This window comes from Cyprinodon tularosa, unplaced genomic scaffold (genome assembly GCF_016077235.1).
Source record: "Cyprinodon tularosa strain WSP-4 unplaced genomic scaffold, ASM1607723v1 ctg771, whole genome shotgun sequence".
NCBI classification, from domain to species: domain Eukaryota; kingdom Metazoa; phylum Chordata; class Actinopteri; order Cyprinodontiformes; family Cyprinodontidae; genus Cyprinodon; species Cyprinodon tularosa.
The window spans coordinates 438,170-460,518 of NW_024039531.1; the positions used below are offsets into that span (position 1 = coordinate 438,170).

At 35.4% G+C, this 22,349-nt stretch overlaps 1 protein-coding gene across 2 annotated transcripts in view; it reads right to left on the reverse strand.

Moving 5' to 3' along the window:
- Window positions 1-263: 263 nt before the first annotated feature.
- The window catches only part of sema3ab (sema domain, immunoglobulin domain (Ig), short basic domain, secreted, (semaphorin) 3Ab), a 31,858-nt gene continuing 9,772 nt past the window's right edge, over window positions 264-22,349 (reverse strand). For both annotated transcript variants that reach the window (XM_038270681.1, XM_038270680.1), the window contains 16 exons: window positions 19,582-19,742; window positions 19,127-19,189; window positions 15,610-15,729; window positions 13,465-13,555; window positions 12,596-12,715; window positions 10,161-10,303; window positions 8,621-8,735; window positions 8,448-8,517; window positions 8,198-8,342; window positions 7,882-8,101; window positions 7,692-7,783; window positions 7,553-7,594; window positions 6,732-6,889; window positions 5,552-5,619; window positions 4,403-4,548; window positions 264-2,555 (listed from right to left, as the gene is read on the reverse strand). In XM_038270681.1, coding sequence (XP_038126609.1) covers window positions 2,025-2,555; window positions 4,403-4,548; window positions 5,552-5,619; window positions 6,732-6,889; window positions 7,553-7,594; window positions 7,692-7,783; window positions 7,882-8,101; window positions 8,198-8,342; window positions 8,448-8,517; window positions 8,621-8,735; window positions 10,161-10,303; window positions 12,596-12,715; window positions 13,465-13,555; window positions 15,610-15,729; window positions 19,127-19,189; window positions 19,582-19,742 — 2,285 coding nt within the window. In that variant the 3' untranslated portion in view covers window positions 264-2,024. The remainder of the gene's footprint in view (window positions 2,556-4,402; window positions 4,549-5,551; window positions 5,620-6,731; window positions 6,890-7,552; window positions 7,595-7,691; window positions 7,784-7,881; window positions 8,102-8,197; window positions 8,343-8,447; window positions 8,518-8,620; window positions 8,736-10,160; window positions 10,304-12,595; window positions 12,716-13,464; window positions 13,556-15,609; window positions 15,730-19,126; window positions 19,190-19,581; window positions 19,743-22,349) is intronic.

Sequence of the window (22,349 nt, forward strand, 5' to 3'; positions counted from 1 at the left end):
TGTTTAAAGTACATTACAGGTTACTGGATTTTTATCCAGTGCATTTAATATGCAATTCATGTGGTTACTGGTAGATTACTTAAAATCCTTTACTTGTGTAGAAAATTATTACAATTTTTACCTTATTGGTCAAGTAAATTAAAAAGAGTAAAAAAGAAAATAAGTCTATGCTAATACTATATCACAATGTACAGAACTGTTTGTCAATAAATATGCAAGGATGTAGAAACAAAGCTCTCAGACAGAATAATTAAATAGACATGCAGACAATGCAGCTTTCAAAAATGCTAAAATTGGAAAAATTCAGATGAAAAAATAATGAATCTCTGTCTAGGAAGCTTATCTAGGACACAAACAGACAAACACAGAAATACAAGTACAAAATGTCCCTGTTTACAAATGTTTTGCAAACTATTTTCGCAAGTAGATATCTACTTTGGGCAAGAAAGACAAACTAGATAATTGCAAGCAATTCCATTTGTGTTGATAAGATCATTATAGAGATCAGTATTTACACATCCTACTTACATCAGTGGCAGTGGATAACAAATGATAACTTCTCCTTTGCTGTTTCAAGGTATTTTCAAAACTGCTGATTTACCAAAATGTTTTGTACATGCCTTGAAAAAGTATTTATACTCCATAAACCTTTTTATCATAACTCATAAGCTGGTATGACTGTGAGGAACAACAGCAGTGGATAACTGCTAACAAACAAACAAACAAACTGTTAGGTGGAGAGTTTAGTTGCTGGACTATATTGCATTGTAACATACCGGCAATACTGTTATATTAAATTATCTTTCCTGACTTCTTTTTGCTTGTTTTAAATTCCTACCCCACTGACTAAACATTTTCCGATACATCTAAAATGCTCAAGGCTAACAAGTGTGTTTGAAAATGGCAATGCAACATGGCTCCTCCCAGTGGGTGCACTGCCCCATTTATAAAGTACAAATTCTAAGCTTTTAGTATGCTTGCATTTTTTATTTGACATTTGACTTGCCCAGAGAGTATATTCATACAAGCACTGTATTCGTAAAAGTTTTTATGATTCGCTTATAAAAACAACAAAACTAATTTGTAGCACACTTTCCCTTTAAATAACTTTGCTTGTTTCCTATTCTTCCTTCAATTCCATCCTGAAAAAAAGACTTCAGGACTTTAGAAACACATTTTCCATCTCAAATTTTTTTTTTTATCCTACAGTGGGCTAACCCATCAACTCTATTAATTGAAGTCACTTTTTCGGCAAATTGTACAAAATATCCTGATTGATGCTAACCTTTTCATGAACTGCTACATTATTCTATTCTATTCTATTCTATTCTATTCTATTCTATTCTATTCTATTCTATTCTATTCTATTCTATTCTATTCTATTCTTGTGCAGAATTAAAAATGTTTACCCTTAATGTAGAATTGTTATTTACAAGTGAGGATTAAGGTTTTGAAAACATTAATCAGATGTTCTCATGATAGCTAAATTTCTTAAAGTTTAAGGAGTATAAATTCTTTTTGCAGTGTAGCTTAATTCTTATTGCCTTTTTTAAGCTATATTCTACAAACTACTTCTAGTACAATCTGATCCAGTCATTTGTGTGAAGAACAGAAACTATCAGCTATTTTTGGCATTTGGAATCTAAGAAACACGACCTAACTACAATACAATGACCAATTCCCAATGCTAGAATTGTCAGCAATGTCTACAGAATGGGTACATTTGTTTTGTGCCGGGTGGTCCTACCCTCTGCATTGTTCATGTTACAGAGGTCATCAGTGATGATGTGCTCCAAAGGTCTCCTATTATACAACAGCATCCTTTTTCCTGTGGGCTGTAAACAAAACTACCCACGCGTAGATCACACCGGTGGATCAGAGCAGCATTACTTTTTTATTCGATTCTGTCCAGTTTTGTGGCATATGTATGTTTTAAGGAAGTCTTTAGGTTTTAGGTACACAGAATGTGATGTGAGCATACGAGCATAGTCTGAAGCTTTATGCTCCAAGTTAAGTTCTGTGGGTCAGACACTGCGAGGGGCCCTCTCCAGTTCATGGGTCCTACGGTTGCGACCTTTCTGCCGCTCTTGCAGGTGCTTCCACTTGGACGTCATGCCTTGTGTGCGCATGTTGCTGTGAGGACTCGCCGCAGCCTTCTGCTGCTGCTGATTGTGTGCTTGCACTTTTTGAACATGGTGAGCTTTCTGTCGCTTGTACTTTCTCTCTCTTTTCCAAACCTGATCACAGAATTCATCCACACTATTCAGAGTTGGATGATTGACCAAAGACAGGAAGTCCCTGTACCACAGCTTTTGATTTGGACTTTCTCTAGACAAGGAAAACTCTTGGGCTGGGACACTGGTAGCTGTATCTTCATCACGATGTAATAAATCCCCCAGCCGTTCTGCGTCAATCACTTCTAGGTGAACCTTCAATATGGTCTGCATAAAGCCGTGTTCCACTGCATGGCATAAATATATGCCTGAATCCTTCTTGTCAAGAGTTCGGATCAGAAGACCCTGATCCGTCCGAATGAAACGTTCCTCTGATTGGATCTGGGCAATTAGAAAATTGGAAGTAGAAAAAATTAAACAAAGAGCAATAAATAAGGAAAGCAATACAAATTCAGAACATAAAAAGGAGCTATTAACAATAACATTTGCACAAGACTCATATCTCCAGAGTTTAAAGAACCAACTCTAATTTAGATTTAAAAAATAAATAAATAAATGTCCAATAAATAAACAAGTGTACAACTAAACAGGTAAAAAAGAAATACATGAAACAAATAAATATAATCACCAATTTCAAGATACCATGAGAATTAAATGAATACATTGTAATTTATTCAGCTTTTTAATAATTACCTTCTGCTTTTTTTTATTTTTTATTTTTTTCATTTAACAATTTACTTCTTTTTTAATCTATTTATTGCATTGAATGCTTGTTTTTCAGTTTTTATTCTAGATATTTTTACTTTATCTCCTCTACTTTACCTATTAATTAGGGATGCACGATATTGGGATTTTGGCCGATATCCAATATGCCGATATTTTAAAACTCATGTAGCCGATAACCGATATCGATACCGATGTTAAAGCTGGACAAAAATAAGTAGTCATTGAAAATAGCAGTTTTGTTATCCATTTCTGACACTTTGAAAAATAATATAATCAAATATATTTTCATATGCTGATATCAAATTGATTTTTAAAAACGCGGTATCGATCTATCTTACTTTTTAAAATCTCGTGATATTTTGCAAATTCTTGTGAGATTTTGTTAGTAAAATGGATCGATACCACGTCAATATATCAACATATAAAAATATGGCAAAATTTCGTACATTTTCTGCGGATTTCGTAGCATAGTAATGGCATATAGCAATATTTTATTAGTAAAAGAGATTGATATGGTGTTTTTAAATGGCAATATATCAGCATATGAAGATATTGTGATATTTTAATGTATCAATATTTTTTCCCTTGTCTTTAGAAGTTTTTAAGTCTGTAAAAAAGAAGTTTTTGAGAAGGAAGAAGAAGTAGTATTTTTATTTTTTTTTTAGACTTTAGAGGTGGGGTGGCCGATGTCCGATATGCAGTTTTAAGGCCGATACAGGCCGATACTGATAGGGGGCCGATTATGTCGTGCATCCCTACTATTAATGTCTGTCCTTTTCCAATTTTATAAAAGTTTTCTGTCTCATTATGTAAATCAGGTGTGGGGGGTCTTAAGGACACAGCCTATGCCTATTGGTTGGTTGGACCGGATGAAATCTACATTACAGCTATAAGAAAGATGGCTACCTACTATGAGGTTTTCAGTGAGCTGGACTCTCTGCTGTAAGCTCTCTGTTTCAGTGCTTCACTGAAACATTAAATGTAATTTATTCCCTAACCACCTGCCATGCAGTCCACACCAGGCTTACTCTGTATAAATTATGTCGGCATTGGAAATTCGCCTCCTAAATAAGGTGTTTTCTTTAAACATCTGCTTCCACAGAGCAATTTCAGAGTCAGTCTTCTGCTTGTATAGAAATGCACTTCGCTGCATCCTGTATCCTGCAGCATGTCGTTTTTAACATTAACCTTGTAGCTTAACCTACCTATGTAATCTGTATGTGTCTCTTTCCCACCATGTATTTACCATCCATTAGCTGTCTTCGCATTTCTGATTAGGATGTGATTTTAAGCTATTTATTTAAACGTGTTTATCTCATATGGACTAGACCATATTTTCGTCAGCAGGAGTATTAAAGTATAATTCTAACATTTGATCCTAAATAATGTGATGATAAATCTTTTAATTTTAAGCTACTATGTTTTTTTTTAACTTTTATTTGTTTTGGAGGTGAAATACCTAAAGAAATTAAGAGAAGAAAAAAAAGTAAACTGGTGCTTACCTCTTGTTTGCGGTCATCAGTGGAGTGCTGATACTGCCAGTAGGTTATGGCTCTTTGGGACTTGGGAACACATTCAAGGAAAGTGCTGCTGTTCTCCACACCATAGACAGTTTTATCGAGTGTGATTGCCTGCCCACTGAGTTCATCTAGTAAGTCGAAAAGATTTGATTTAGTTTTACAAGTTGTGTAACTGAGTACGGTTATATTAACCATAACACTGTCACGGTTTAAAACAATTCTAAATTCAACCTGGAGAGATTCGCACCGAGAAAAACTGCAATGAGAAAAGTATTGTTCAATTTATTCTTACAGGTAACACAATCATAAATTAAGTAAAGCAGCTGATTGCATTGAATCATTGACTCTTTGCATTACTCACACAGAGCATGCATGTAGCAACAGTGGAGAGGAAAACTCCCTTTTAACAGGAAGAAACCCCTGGTAGAACCAGGCTCAGTGTGAGCAGCCATTTGCAGAAGCTGACTGGGGTTCAAGGAGACAGAAGCAGACTTGCAGATATCGACATAAATGAAATAAGTTCCTCAGGGCTCAGGCTGCAGTAGAAGACTTTGATGCTGTGTATCAACATTTGCTTTAATGATTAACCTTGAAAATTATTAGAGTAGAGTAGTTTTTGGGGCCCAGAAATTGTTGGGGGAATGAGCCAGAGGGGGAGGAGGGACTGAGACTGAGGGAGGAGATGGGGTGGCAGAAAGTTCTAGAGAAGATAGGCCAGGAGCTAAATTAAGGGGATCTTGACAGATCATTGGCGTTGGAGGAGGTGCCACCCCAAGTTGATTGACTGGAGTTGAACCACGGATATTGCAGATGGTTCTGCTGATAAGCTGAGAAGTTTTCCAGATTTAATTTTTACTTAAGCTTCATTTGTCAGCATACATTTTTTTTTTTATGAGATTAGATATAAAAAGAAATAAATACTTATTACTACTGATAAAAAAAAGGTGATTCCTACAAAACAGTGAGAGAGTGAAAGCCCGAGGGAATCTTGATGAGTGTTACGTAAACCAAAGGTTATTCTCATACCATCAGAAACATAAAATATACCAATATAACACCAAACTGAAATAGCAGTTTTGGTTGTGTCAAGAAATAAAACTGTCACAATAAAATCTTTTCTTGTTTAAGGACCTTGCTGCTGCAGATCTGAACACTGAGTGAGCGGGTCTCCATTCCTGATATCTTGCCTTCTGGTTCTCCTGCAGAAACACAAGTACAAACAACTTCATGAGTCAACAAAAAAAAAAAAAACACTGAAAGTGTCTGGGATAAGATTTATGTCTACTGGGAGTGAGACTGGGTGTTTGTGTGTGTGTGTGTGTTTAGGTTTGCATTTGAATGACATTTGGTGCATACAGCAAAACTGCAGGCCAACATAAACAGATAAACTGTAGGCAGGCCATTTCTCGGTTGAAAAAAATTAATTGCCAGGTGGGAAAGTTGGAATTGAACATTAATCAATCATCCCAGGCTGTCAAATGTCTGAAATACAAATACTAAAGATGACATTTTGCACCAAAGTACCTTCAGTATGTTCAATAACAGAACAATAACAGAAGCAGCTATGGAAACAACAAAACAAACTGATTTCTGCCCATCTATTTTATATTGTTTGAAGCCTATTAACGTAGTTTTGTTTAAGCTACCATGTTTATAAAGATAGCATTACATTTAAAATGTTGGAGTTTAAATAACTTTGAAAAAATGAATCTGTTTTAGTCAGTAAGTCCATTGCAGTCATGAGTGGGAGTATGAACTCAAGAAAAAACACTACATTTACTCCGAACCTCTAATGTCTACCAAGTCAGTTATTCAGTTGAATATCTACCAAAAAGAACTGAGGTAACTTATTTTTTATCATAACACATGTTAGGTACATAACTTGGGGACAATTCCAGATTTCTTTATATCTTGTGTGTAAATAGCAGAGTTTTTTTTTTTTTTTTTTTTTGCAACAACTTAAAAGAGTTTGGTCTTTGTACCCTACCCTAAAGGCAAATGATGTATTGTGTGCTAAGAAAATAGAAAAATGGACAAGTAGAAGAGAATAAGATGATTATTTCAAGCTTAAAATCAGGAAATGCTGAAAAATGTAGCATCTTCACTTGTTTGTTGTATGAAAAACTGAATATATAACTGATTGAACTTTAAATCTGACCATGTACACAGTTTTCTTTATGTAACATCTATCAAGGTCATTCTTCCCAAAAAAACCATATACCATAGATTTTTAGATATCCATCATCTGCTAAAATAAAATACAATATGTCTAATTCTGAGAGATAAATGAATATAAAATTTGGATTGATACCTCTTTGCCATTGGGAAGTATCTGGAGCATTCTGTGCCATCCCATGCACAGTAAGGGTCCCTTGCCAAGCAGCATTCGGCACATGCCTTTCCATAAATCTCACAGCGGTGTAAAGGCATCTGAGACACACCGATGTCTGAACCAAGATAAAGTTGTTGCTAAAAGAGAAAGAAACTAGGTGGTCAATATTGAAGAACTGTAAGCCAATATTTCATTTGAAATAATTAAGCCTTTAGTGGTTACTGCTGTTTGACTGTTAAACGTAACAACGACTAAATAAGGCCCCGCCCTTAAGAGAGAAGCTGTTGGACTCTATCTTTCTGTTTTTATTCCTTTTTATAAAAATAATTGTTTTTTTCATATAATATTTCTTCCTAACTGAAGTAAAAAAAATACTTGGAAAGTAGTATTTAAATAAACCAACTTAAGATATGTAACACTGTTTTAAAAAAAGAAACCTTTTATTTTTAAACTAGGTAGACTATATAGGCTGATCTCTTCAGCCCCTCCTAACTGTCAATTAGCTGGCATGTTTTCATCTCCCTGTCATTTCAGCTTACAAGCTAACTGTCACTGGAAAGCCTGCAATTAAGCTTTGTTTATGTGATGACATACAACTTATCTCAGTCTTTAAACCATGGCAACAAAAATCTCTTTGTTCTGTGTGTATGCCCTTAAGGCGTATCACCTATGAGAAAAAAGGAGTTCTGTGGGCAGGTTTTCTAAACACGCCCTTTGTATAAACAATCACGTAAGCTTTTCAAGTGTTTTTCTTTGCAACAATACCATTAAGATTTCAGAACCAATGTAAGAATCTTTACCTGTTTTGTTGAAAGCTCCATAGCTGTTATTGCTACTGGTTCCTAAAAGAATTAGGAAAGAAAAACAATAATTATACATAGATTGTTGATTTTAATGTCACCGAAGATTTATCACCTCTTGATATGAAGAGTAACTTACTCTAAAGACAGTCATTTCTTCCAATAACACTTCTTCTAAGTCATGCCAAGAACTTCTGGGGATGGCAACAACTTTCAAAACCGTTCCCATGTCTGAGAAAGCAAAGAAAAAGTTAAGATTTTCACCACCGATAAATTGACAGTAGTTTGGTGCACTTTGTGGGGTATATTTTAGGAATATATTTAAATACCTGTGCCTATGAACATGACATCATAAATGCCATCTTCAGCCTCCACTTTATCAACGACCATTTGAGTAAACTGGTAGTCCACATCTGTTTTGACAATTATTGGTTTATTATTAATTGGATAGATAGGATTAAACATGGCTGGATGGCTTCTGGCAAAAGTGACCACATCATCAGGGAACTCCTTGGTTGTGTCAAATCCACCAAATGTCTTGCTAGGGCACTGCATAAAAAAATAATGTAATTAGGGAAAATAAAACAAAAATCAAGGGGACGCATTGTTAAGCTCTTAGCTCGGTAAACAGGACAATAGACTCACTGTGCCTGGTCGGGGGTAGGGTACACGTCCCTGAAAAGGGACCCACTGATAGCTGGGTCCGTCTCTATGAGCATATGGACCTAAGAATGCTCTTCTAATGTCTGCCATGCTGTACATGCAAACTGCTGAACCTTTGAAGATGTTGCTGAATGAAAATTAGAATGGATGAGATAACAATGAGCATCAATTACGAACACATAAAGTACAACAAATGCCATCAAATCTCATGATCTAAATTACTTCACCACACCTGGAAGTGGTGAACACTCCATAGATTGCTGGGCTCTTAGGATCCTTGGTGCTCATCAGAAAGACATCCTCTAAAAGAAAAATGTGGAGAAAATAAATAAATTGAATTTTGCACCGAAAAATAAAATATAGAATTTTGATATATATGATATGCTGTGCGCAGTTATCACTCACGTAGTTCATCAAAATGTGTGTCAATCCCATTACTGCCCGGCACAGAGCAAATCAGCCGAGCTTTTAAGAAAGTAGTCCACTTATTGACCAGGCTCCTGTGGCCTCCAAGGTCATTCTAAAAAGAAAATTAATGTTCTTAATCAACTGAATCTTTGATAAATCCTTAATTTTTTAGTAAGAATTTTCATGCACGGAATCAAAATTGTTTGCATTCAATGTTAACTGTTGCATGTGAAGTTGATCTGACCAGATTCAAATGCTTGCTTTATCTCATCTGGCTCATGTCTTAGCTTAATTACTGTCATGCACAACTAATATTGCTATGCAGTTCTTCATTAAACCTACACACTTAATTTTGAAAGTTATACATGTGTGGAAAAGGGTAAAAAAGTTCAGTCTTGTCAATGCAGAATATACTTGAGGAGAAATGTTAAGAAATTTAATTTTAATTCCTTGCACAGTTTATTGTGCTAATTGCTAATAGAAGATGAAACAGACACACTTTGTGTTTGTTTAAAAATAGAAAACCACTTTTCACAAATACTGTATCTGCTTTCTCATAGGATAGCATGACCATGTAAGGCACAAGCAATCTGAATGTTCTAATGTATTATACAATAAATCATTAAGAAAATCAAAATCACCTAAAATATGTTTACAAAAACTCATAGTCAGGACACAAAATTCTGCTCATCACCATTTTTATAAGCTAGATAAACAAATGCTCAAGCTTTGTAAAACTCCACATTTATAACTCTTGAATTCTGTTTTAGTGACAAATTGCTTTTCATTTGTTTTTCCAAGTTAGAGGCATACTGTTCCCCACCACCTCAATGTGTTACATTCATTTCCAGAAAGCAGCATGCATACATAAATTCACAAAGTCTTCCCTCATACAAAGGCATTCCAATAAGTAGATTTATAGCCGCCAAATAAAATATGTGCAAATATGCATGGGTTTAAATTAATACCACAACTCGCATAATGAAAGAATTGTCTTGTGTTGATGATAGCAGATTATAGAAATTCTTGGTGATCAGGCTGTTATAAAGAAACCTTGGTCTGCAATGTAACAGGGAAATAAGGCTACTTGTCAAATATGAAATTAACAGATAATGTAAGATGTGGAATATGAAATCTGATACTTAAGAGCAAAGGTAGTGGCGGGAGGATTGGCACAACATTGCAGTCATCTCAACCTATCATGTTCCGATGACATTTAGCCTTCCCTCTCTCTCAGTCTACTCTTTAAAACTGATTGCACCACAATCCAACTCACCCCTTTTTCATGCTAAAATGTGAGTGTTTATCAGATCTTAACGCTGTATCACAAAATAATAATAATAATAATAATAATAATAATAATAATAATACATTTTATTTAACAGCGCCTTTCTTGACACTCAAGGTCACTTTACAAAGAATACAAAAAAAAAATAAAAATGCTGGAAGTTGTGTGCATCTTTTTTGTTGCATGTGGTATTTTTTTATTTTATTTTTCCACTTTAAAGGCCTGCCTAGTATCTGTGTGCATCCTTACTTTGCAAAGCTGTCCAATGCGAGCATATGTGGCTTTTCCAGCATACTCTCCATCCATTGCATTCTCTCTAAAGAACAAGTAGATTTTGTCGTCCTCTGGATTGTCATTTTCTGGGATCAGATGAACACCTACAAATCTAGGATCTACAAGAGAAAACTTAGTCAAACATTGTTCATTTTAATACTAATATCTATAGATGCAAATAAACTTAGTGGTCAAAAGTGGTGCCTTAGGTGTGGAGCAAGGATTCTGTTCCCCCATTACAGTATTAAACTCCAAATAGTCTAATCTCTCCCTGAAGTCTTATAAACTTATATAGTTTATATTATCTCTCATCTTTTAAAATTAGTAAGAACTTAGTAGAACATTTCAGTCCCACCCTTCTTCACCTGAGAGTTGGTTTGAACATTCTGAGACTAAAAATCATAGTCTAATTGTGATCTTAAAACAGACGAATTGACATTATTTTTTTAAGGTTTAATAAAGTTCTTCATTTTTTTTTTTTTTTTTTTTTTTTGTTCACTGTAAATCTGATCAAACAGACCAGAAAATCCCTATGGAATTTCAGCTGTAGTCTGCAGGTCGTTGGAACTGGTAACCAATTTCAAAGAGAGTTGCATGCCTGTGAGATGGAAAGCTCAACACCCAGAGAAACAGGGACCAGAGACTATTAATGAATAATACTAGCTGTATAAACTGTCAATTTCTTATTAATAAGTACATGAACAATCAATCATTGCCATGGTTCAATCTTGGAATCTCTGGCCCAACTGGATTTTAAAGTGTTAGACTGCTCCACCACTGCTCCCATGCACATGAGATATACTCTGTTTTTTTCAAGACTTGGCTCTTGACTTTAAACTATGATCAACCATCTATGCTTATACTACAGTTATGACACAAACAAAAACGGTGGAAAAGATAAAGCAGAAAGTAACTACAAAAAGCAAGACAAAGAAAACAAATACAGCATATTTTCTTCAGTGGTCAGAAAAACCTTGGGATTTAGTTTCATTATGTTAACAGAACTCAGGCTGCATAGATTCGGCTCTAATAAAATGTTTTTTATATTAAAATTAAATCTTGGAGAGAATTGATGTTACGCTTCATGCTTTCTGTATGAACGGCAGTATTTTCAACCAGATACACAATACCATTCATCTGTATCTGTTAGAATTCTAGTTTTTAAAGTAATGCATGACCATGGTAAATAGATGCTAAAACAATTTTTCACAATTTGTTTATATATTTTAAACATTATACGTTTGACCCACTCAGTCTTTGGGGGAATACATGTAAAACAAACACCATGTGGTGTAGGTCAGAAAACACTAGCACCAATATCTTTTAAGAACATTTTAGTTTGGTTTCAGCATTCTCTCTTATGTGATAGAAGTGTTTCTGCTCCCACATTTTATTTATTTATTATTATTTCACTCAGTGAGATTGTGGAGATAACCCCCAATGTTAGATTAATCCTTTAGCGACTCTGCTGATTTTGTCTCAAATTTTGATTTTGTAATTTTACTAAATCACTTCTACATTTAAATATTCTTATAGACAAACAATTATTCTTATAGAAAAACAATTATTTTACTACATTTCATGTACTGTATTTTTTTTTATAATTAACAAACAGAATACATTGTCTATATTATTTTTATAGTCTTCTGTAGGACAGGTTGGCTACCCATCCTTTATATATAGTTGCTTGACATTGCATGGTCAGAGAGAAGGTTTATGACAGTCAGAAATAGCTTGCAAAAGGAAATTGCTTGTAGTTCTTTTGGTTTCCTCAGGAGTATGGTAAGACCATACAGCAGTTGCGTTAAAAAAATAGTGACCTATCAGTATGAAAAACTACTGTCAGGAATTGCATAATTGTTGATACTAACACAATGTTATAAAGTTAGATTTTTTTACCCAAATAAGAAATTCTTATATGGAGCAGTAAATAATAACACTTTACAAACATTAGAGGTCCCCTAAAGCTCAGGAAAATTGTTTAGGATCTTGGATTTATTGAGATTGATATCGCTATTGCATTGTTTTGCGAAGTGCAGCCTTATTGACACGTGAATCATTTTTCCTATTGAAACTGTTTCCTATTTCATAGTCATCATTAAACGTAAATGGGGATTGAGAAGCCATATATATATATATATATATATATATATATATATATATATATATATATATATATATATATATATATATATATATATATATATATATATATATATATATATATATATATATATATATATATATATATATATATGTATGACTATGTATCTCGACATATATATGCCTGTGTATCCCCCAAAATACACACAACGGAACATAAACTGATCTGCTGTTCACTTAAACTTTAAGATACCTTATTAACACAGAAGCCAGCAGACAAACTGAAGCATAGAATCCTCCAAACTTACCATTCAGCCACCTGGAGTCATGTTGCTCTGTTCTGATTGGGTGATGCTTGCCAAGAGTGCGAAAGATAGCAAAGTCCCGCCCCATGAAGTCGGCTGATGTTCCAGCGTACAACTCCCCATCTAAAAAGGAGGGGATTGATTAGTGGTAGCATAGTAACCTGAGAAGAACAAAAAAAAAAAAGGCTTTTTGCCCCCGTTGGCTAGATTTAGAAATCTAAGGAATTAAGAAGGGGCTTAGCAGCATAGGTAGATTTTACATCCTCTGAGAACAACAAAGGCATGACAAACATTAAGAGTGTGAAATCGACTTTAGAACAGAAGGCAGGGCAAGGATGGGAGGTTGGGAAATGATGAACGGATTGTTGGTCAGATGCTGAGGGAGAGAACAGAAGTGTGAGACAAGGGGAGTACATAATAATGCTGGTGAGAAAGAGAGAGACAAGGGAGAGGAGATAAGGGTTGATTGGCTGGAAAATAGCCATCTGCTTGGGTAAATGAGGTGGTATAACACAATATGATCACACATAATTGGGGGTCAAGAGAAATATCATGCTCATACACCTCTGCTTTATTTGCCAGGAAAAGGAAGGATAGAGAATTAGAGCCAAATACACCCAATAAAGTGTCATTGACCACACATCTGCACTATTTGAATGACATAAGTCCAGACTGAAATAGAGTTTACAGTCCTGCAAATGACAGGTTCTTAGGGTGTAAATACAAAGCATCCACAGATGCAATACTCCTGTTCTGTTATTGACATTGACGTCACACAGTGTGTACCCACTGAAATGAAAGAGCAAGGCGCAGGGCGTCACATTTTACTGCACACATTCAGGACCACACAGAGTATCTTTCCATAAACTCACCAATTAACATTGAAGCCGTGAGAAGCTTGGGATCATAGGGACTCTTCCCTCTGCCATTTTCTACAAAGGGTGCCAGCCTGAAAACACCATCCTGCATATGCAGGAAGAGACAACAAACCAGGGAGGGATTGTAGATTACTATCAAACACAGGAAGTGGGCACAGTGTTCTACTGACGTAAACTCCATACACAAAATCAGAGCTCCAGTACAAGCAGAATTTTCCTTATCTTTACATCGATTGCTGCTGCTGACTCTTTATGACATCCACAGGATAATAGAAATTCTAAAAGCTACATGTGCTGATGGGATTTGAACTTTAATATATATATATATTTTTTTTTTTTTTTCATCAAAATATTTGGGCCTAAATAATTATAAATTTTTTTTCAGCAAATATTTCTTTGTATATTAGCTTAATGCTTTGTCCCTGTAAGGATTAGTACCAAATTATATTGGGGCGCGATAGCATTGGATGCTTGTTGGTTCAAGCCCTGGCTCAGACTTTCAATGTCTTTGTGTCCTTGCAGGACAGGACACCTCACCCACATTGCCTGCTGATGGTTGTGAGTGGAGATGCCAGTTTATGGCAGCCGTGCTTTTGTCAGTAAGCACCAGGGTAGCTGTGGCTATAATGTAGCTTGCCACCAGTGTGTGTGTGAATGGGCGAACTGCTTTGGTCAAAGTCTCCTTAGTTGAAAAAGTGCTATAGATGTACAGGTCATTTAGCTTTGTTTCTATATAGATTGTTACAAAAGTATTCATACCCCTTAAGCTTTGTGATATTACAGCCATAAACTTCAAAGATTTTAACGGGATTTTAACGACCATTTCAAGTTAGAGTATACAAAAGAAATGGTAGTAAAATTGCTAAACCTTTCTCCAAAGATTAGAAACAAATTTGTAAATTTTCTTTAGTCAATACTTTGTAGCAACACTATTCAATAGATTGACAGCGACAATGTATCTGCCAGCTTTGCACAAGCAGAAACGGATTCTTTTGTCCTTCTGTGTCCGTTATTGTTTGAAAAACAGCTAAAATTTAGTCCGATGGGATGAAGAACATCTGCAAATACAGAGTTTTTTTATTTTTGTATTTTTTTAGTAGGATCATTATACCGGGTTGTTGCACAGGGTGTTTACGCTGGTATTCATATAGACGGATATTTATATTTATAGCTATTGCACTGGGTGTCAAATATAGAGAAACAATTATTTTACAGGGCATCAAATGGTAAATTTCACATCATACATTGCACAAGTTATTGCTGTTGTAGTGTCGCATTGTAGAGTCTGGTGGCAGCAGGGCTGAATGACCTGCTCCTTTTTACAAACTGGGTATATTGAGTCCTTCACTAAAGGAGCTGCTCAGCTCCTCTACTGACTGGTGCAGAGGGTGGAAGGTGTTGTCCATGATGGATGTATGCTTGGACAGCACCCTCCTCTCAGCCACTTCCTCCACTGAGTTCAGAGCGCAGCCTAGGACAGAATCAACCTTTCTTACTAGTTTGTTCCGTCTCTTTGTGTCCCGCTCTACGCTGCCAGGGGCCCAGCAGACAAGAGTGTAGATCAGGGCTGATGCCACCACATAGTTATAGAAAGTTTTAAGCAGGGGCCTGCTCACTCCAAAGGATCTCAACCTCACCTTCTCACCTTCTTTTTCAAATTCAAATGAGCAGTAACATAGGAGAACATATCAGTACTTGAACTGAAACTTGTGTTTAATCTCTATTATGATGTAAATGTTTAAGCACTACTGTATATCACCAAGTCCCACTTGACAAAGGGATTTTAAATCTCTATTTAGTTTTACCTGGTTAAATAAAGTATATTCATTGTATAACCTCTGTTATTTCATTAAATAATCCCTTTTCAAATGTGCGCATCATATCACCTTCATGTAAACATGGTGCATGAAATTATTATCTACAGCTCACATGCAAAGGAGTAAAGCACACCCTTTCTTTCAGTGTGTGAGTGTGTGTGTGAATGGGTGAATGAATGTAGTGTAAAGCGCTTTGGTCAAGTCTCCTGACTTGAATAAAGGTGCTATATAGGTACATGCCATTTACTATTTCTTTCATGGGTGTAATTGTATCATTGTTTCTGGCAGCAGATAAGTATAGAAATAGATTTGAAAGCTGTACCTCTGGTTTCTTGCCGACTTCCAGGTAGGAACATACAGGGTGGAAGGCTCCTGTCCCACACACATAGAAATGGCTCTGGTTGAACGGCTGCAGTAATTTTATGAAATGTGCACACTCTCTCTTATGAAGAAAAGCCAGAGAAAACACAAACATAATTAAAAATAATCATTTTCTTGCAACTGCACAACAACCTTTAAAGCGTGCTGGATTTTGAACAATCTTTTTCTTAAAGCAAGTTTAAACTTCTTCAGAGAAAATGTAAATCTTAGTCTTTAACTTATTTTAAATTATCCAATATTAAATTCAGTCATTTAGAATAACTTACATATTTGGTTATAGATGTTTAAGGGACCTCACAGAGATCTTGACTTTAGAATTCTATAGATAGAGTGTCACTTTCCTTAAAATCCAAGCATTTTCTACATAAGCTTTTAGGGTAATCTGAAAAGGTAGCTGCACTTCTACCCTATGCATCTTTGCTTGTAGATGTTGAAAGTCAGAAAGTTAGACATTGCTGTTCAATCATGCTACAACAGGATTAAAAAAACAAACAAAACTAAACTAAGGAAACAGGTCTGAACAAAAGTTATGGCGCACCTAGAAAGGACAAAAAATAATGTGACCAAAGAGACATGTTAAATCACGATGTGTCGACTAAATAGCATTGCAGGTGCCTACAATCTTGTAATCAGCCTTTGGGCTTACATATAGGGCACCGGGGTGTCAGTGCACTTTGGTGACATGATATATGCAACACAACATGGACCACAGGAAGTTTTCTGAGTTGCTTTGAAAGAAAATGATAGACAAGCATCTTAAAGGTAAAGGCTATTATATCTTCTTCAAGCAGCTTGAACACAGAGTGTCTTGAATCTCTGCAGGGTGCAATGAAATCTCAAGAACATTAAGGGATTCTAGAGAGAAATGTGCTGCCAAGAGTCAGAAAGTTTGATCTCAGTTGCTGGTCATGGGTCTTGCAACATGATAATGACTGAAAACACTTTGTTCATATTATTATATCTAACAACTTGGGATAAATGATTGATTATTATTTGAGAGTTATGACAATATCAAAGACTTTCACAAATCAAATATTGTGAAATGCTTTTCCATCTCTAGACCTGAATCCTATGGATACATAGATTTTCCTCTCTAGACTTTACATTTAATGATTTAGGCTTGTAGCATACAAGCAAACTTCCTGTATTACAATATAACAATGACTTTATCTTTCAATGCGGAGATTTTGTTTTCAAATATCGTAAGGACACAATTTTCTGTCTCGATTAATATACCAAAACAGACATTTCACAGCATGGTGTTCGTTCCTCTCATATACGCTAAAATGGCCCCTGTACAAATATTCTAAATCTATTTTCACATAGATATGATAGGCAGACAAAAAATAAATAGTTAAAAAAAGGATTGTTCTAAATAAGGTGTAATTAACTTAAGCTGGACAGTAAGTTATATGAAAACCACTTGCTAGCCATTGGCTTTACATATGGTTTGGTTTATAAAATGAATTAAATGTATACGGTAATTAAAATAACCTGTTACTGCATATTTTGTAATCAGATTAGTTTCATAGCTAAAATTTGCATGAAAAGGGGGACAACTTGTTTTCTTTAAGTAATTTCAATATATCAGTATAATGTGTCATCAAAATCTAGATTAATCAGACCTGATTCTGAATAATCTAGATTTTTAACTATGCTGCAGAATGTCTAATGTGTGAATTGTGCTTTCATTAACTAATACAGCAAATAAAAAATAACAAAAGGCACTATACTGAGGGATGAAAACTAGACAATTTAAACTAAAGCACTTTTCCAATTCTTTCAAAAGACTTTAAATAACTTTTCAATAATTTTAAATGGAATCTATAGTTTAGGACATAGATTACAAAAGCTTTTGTCTTTTCATTTGATTCTTGTAGCGTCTCTAACTTCAATCAATCTTATTTGGTTCTTTTGTCTCTGCTTTGTTTGTCTCTGCTTTGATTTAAGACTTTTACAGGGTTTTTATGGATGCCATCACCTTTTCTCTCCGTCTCCCTTATATCTATCTTTACAACAGATAACCCTCCCTTAGGGGGGATCTTTTTTACATCACATCATCTCAATGTTTACAGAAAACACACAGAAGACTTCACAGTTTTTTAGTTCCATAGCAGAGGTGAACAGAATGCCAGAGGCTCTTGACTTTTTCTGGTTAAAAGAAAGAAGAAAAACAACTGAGCCAAAAACAGCATCAACAAGGTCTTGCATCCAAGTTGTGCTGGGGGGCCTTTAAAAGACAAAAACCATCACTTAAAGGAAACAGAGATAAAACTGTGGTTGTGTTTGCATGGGATTTCTGCATATCAAGAAATTTAATCTAACAAGAGCTATAGGATTTTGATAAACAAAATTGTTTTAATTGCATCAGCTTTAATTTTAGATGTGTATTCAATGCATCTTTATTTTTTCTCCAAACAAATAAATTCCACCAAAATTGAACTACAATTTCATCTTATTTTATTCATATAAAATGATAGCCCTTTTGAAAATGTTTTGCACTATCAATTAACTAATAGTGATTCATAGTGACATTCTCCAGGCAGAGTTTCATTTTAGTATTTGTTATCCAAATACTAAAATCATTTTTAAATAAGACAACCTTAGGCAAAAAAAGAGAAAGCAAATTGGTAGTGGTGCTAAAAGCTGTTGGGACATTTGGTGCAGGAGAAAGGGTAAAATGAAAAAAAGCCAACCTTCAACACTGCTAAAATTAAAAATAGAATGCCTTCAAACAATTGTTTTATCAAAATACATTCTCAATGTTTTTATTAATTCACCAAGTTTTTTTGTTACGAGAGTCAGATGAGGATAAGTGAATTATTGGCAGGTAGGGCTCAGGAGTGTTGGCAGAATATAAAATAGGCTGAAAATAAAAGAAAGACTAAAAAGGCACAATTTCCCCACAGTGTTCTTTTTAATACCTCTCAAAATTACAATTTAATAACGGATATATCTGTGCAGTATATGTCAAAGTTTCATAATATAGCATATTATGAAATCAGTCTGTGCTTTTTACACAAACTGATACTTCAGTTGAGGAGATAAGCCATCCGATTAAGATGTTCTTAATGCTTGTAAAATCCGCAGGTTAGGACCTGAAGCTCCATGTTGATAAACACAATGAAAACAACAATTGCTTAAGATAATAAATTCTATCATAAATAATAACTAGAACATTATTAAAGTCTGTAATTCCTTTTTTTTTTGTATTATATGTGCACTTATACATGTGCATTGCTTTGGCTTGCCCAAAAGTAAAGCATCCTTTTATCAATTATAAAATGAGGTCCATTTTGCTTTGTGAATCCGCTGCTGATAAAGGACAGAGATCGCTATAAATATCTTAAGAAAGGTGCTTTCCAGACATAAAATCTGTTCTGCAACCAAAAAAAAGGAATGGTTGTTGCATGAAAAAGACTCATTTTAAACATAATCTAGATAGCTGGATGGCTTACCAGGAGATTTTTCCCTGCCCACTTGCATTCATCTCTTCTGGTGGGAGAAGCAGTCCAGGGGATCTGCAACACAAAGTTTATGCAATAAAGGCCTCTTCCTGCATCTACAATAATTTCTGTATCAGTGATAGAGCTACAGCATGTGTAAAGAAGTGTGTTTTTGAGAGTGGAAGGGGTCACAGTGAAGTTTGTTATCCACTTTGTTTCGGTTTACAGCATGAGTCACCCAGGTGTGCAGAGTGCAGCAAACATGTCTGTAACAGAGGTTGTCTGCATGAGACAGCCCTAGTCTGAAATATACATGAAGCACTTTTTCTTTAGAAAAAGAATCCCAAGGTACCTGAGGCTAGCACTCTGGTTTGAGACAACTAGTCGTGTAAGTCGGTCAGAAACCGATTTAAGGTCATAAATGAATAAAACTGGCAAACACAGCACATCCAAACCGCATGCTTTACCTGTGCTTTGTCTCTGCTTATATTGAGGAGGTTGAAAGAGAAAATGTGATCCTTTGCTCCCACCAGAAGCCTTCCTTTCTCCTCATCCAACACGAGAGTGTGATACGCCGAGCTATTAGCCAAGCCTTCAAATGTTACCAGGTTGTTGGTCTCTAACATTTCTGTAGAAAGAAAAATGAAATTGGCATTCTACAGTTATAAAACATAAGAATATGTTTAATGCAAAAAGACATGTCAAAATCCACTGAACTTAAAGGAGAATTCCGGTTTTTAACACTTTTAGCCCATTTTCTGTAGTGTCCAGGATGAAATCGAATGATCGACACCAAAATTTTGACAATTGGTCCTGTCTCTGCTTTTTGGCTCATTTAGAATCCACCCCTGGCTGCTTCAGAACGGCTTCCATAGTGCATGTCCGATAATGTCCTTAAAACAACCTTAAACGTCCTTTTTTTTTAAATATGCTATGTGCTACGTCGAGAATCAAGAATCCACCTTTCGTATTCCATTTTCAGAGTTTTTTAAAGTGTTTAACAGAGACGTTAGCACCTCGACGTCGGAGTACACAGAGTGGAGCGAAAAGACTACAACTGTGTAAACAGGCCCCATTTCCGTTTCCGGTGGCAGGGGAATATTGAGTATTCCAACAGAACTCAATGGGATTTACAAAATGCTAAATAAAACACTACAGGAACGTTTTTTCTTTACAAAACTTTTTTTGGAACGTCATTGAACAGCGCTGACGACCCGGTGAGTAGCATATTTTAAAAAAAAGAACGTTTAAGGTTGTTTTAAGGACATTATCGGACATGCACTATGAAAGCCATTCTGAAGCAGCCAGGGGGTGATTCTGCATGAGCCAAAAAGCAGAGACAGGACCAATTGTCAAAATTTTGGTGTCGATCATTCGATTTCATCCTGGACACTACAGAAAATGGGCTAAAAGTGTTAAAAACCGGAATTCTCCTTTAAAAAGGAGTTCTAACAACATCTTTCTATATATAAAATATTTGTTACAGTAAAATACCAGATACAAAGGTGCCCCAACATAATTTTTCAAGCTTTTACTCCCAGAAAGATTTTCCTGGTACTTTGTTTGTTAAAGCAAAAAATAAAAACTACAAAATAAAAATAAAGAGCTACAAAATAGTGTGAAATCTATGAAAAGCCAGTGCTAAAAAACAGACTGTGACTGTTAAAAGAGCTACCAGAAAGAGCTACACATACTAGTGGGATATTATATCAATCTGCTTATGTTTTACAGACCAAGTGTTGAGCTTTTATTTATGTGCACCATTTGTTTCAACACTTTGTAATCCACTTTAGCCCACTCTTTGGAAGTGAGCTAAAGAACTGGTTTACATTAAAAGACTGGAAGACTTGTCCAACAGTGCCTTTGTTTCAATTACAGACCCATGGGTGACGTTCTAAGACTGGGATTGGAATACTGTGTGTATGTAACATCTTAATGCACAAAGAAATACACATAGTAATTTATTTTCCTTTTCACATTTGTCTTGCCAGCAAAGTCTTACAAGACTATGACCCCCTCAACTTTCATTCTTCCACTGGCAGCCTTGCAAAAGCTACTAAAAATTCTGGAAAAACAAGAAAAAAATCCTTGTTGGGTGTTCTGCAGTTTTATTTCTTTATTTCTAAGTAAGATAAAAGAGACAAACAGAATCACTCATAAATGCTTTATCAGAGAATGCCCACTTCTCTGAAGTATGTCAGAGCCCGAGAGAGAGAGAGAGAGAAAGAGAGAGAGAGAGAGAGAGAGAGAGAGAGAGAGAGAGAGAGAGAGAGAGAGAGGCAGAAAGGCTAATTAAAGTAGTAAGTGATAAAGAACATAGCAGAAGAGAGGGAGTCACACTGACTTCTTTGCTTATTTAAAAGCTTTTTTTTTTTTTAAACTGCAGACCACCAAACAATGCCCTGAAAAAAAAAAAAACTATTACCCACCTAACCAGATAACAAACAATCCCCTGTTGTAAAGAAAATCCCGCAGCAAACAAACAAGGCAACACATGGAGACAAATACTAATAATAAACATAACACATCCTGTTAACATTGAAAAAAAAGGAAAACAACAAATCATGAAAACCTTCCAATGTAATGTGATTATAATAATGCATCAATAATAATAATAATAATAATTGTTATTATTAGTATTATTATTAAAGTAAAAAAGCTAGACCCAGAAAGCTGAATAAAGAATACACAAAAAAGTATTCAAAGAAAGAAAAACCTCCAATCAAGTTTTAAAGCTACAGTGTGTAATTTTTAGTGACATCTAACGTCCAGACTGCAGACCGCAGCAACATGAACATCTCCCCTCCACCGCTTCTCCCCCCCAACAGTACGGCGAGCGTTACGGGACAAAATGTCTTCCACGACGTTTGCATCACCTACCTTCTCAAGTGATGAGGTTTGTTTACATAGATAATTTTACAGATAGTATTTTATTAGTCTGTGTAGGGTATAGATTTCAGTACCGTCTCAGTTCATCTCTCTCAACTTGCCGTAGTTACTTTCGAGCGTAATGGCGATCTCGCAATCGCTAGTTTGTTGGCTCTGCGCTGCCGTAGCGCAAAGATGTCTGCCTCCATGGCTGCGAGACCCGCTCCTTTGTAATTATAAATAACGAATTCTAAGGCAACGCAAATATTAAGGTTAAGAGGCTGAGCTCGTAGATGATGATAAATAACATAGTTATGTATAATATATTAGATTTCTGACTGTATATCCCTGTAATTATTACACTGTA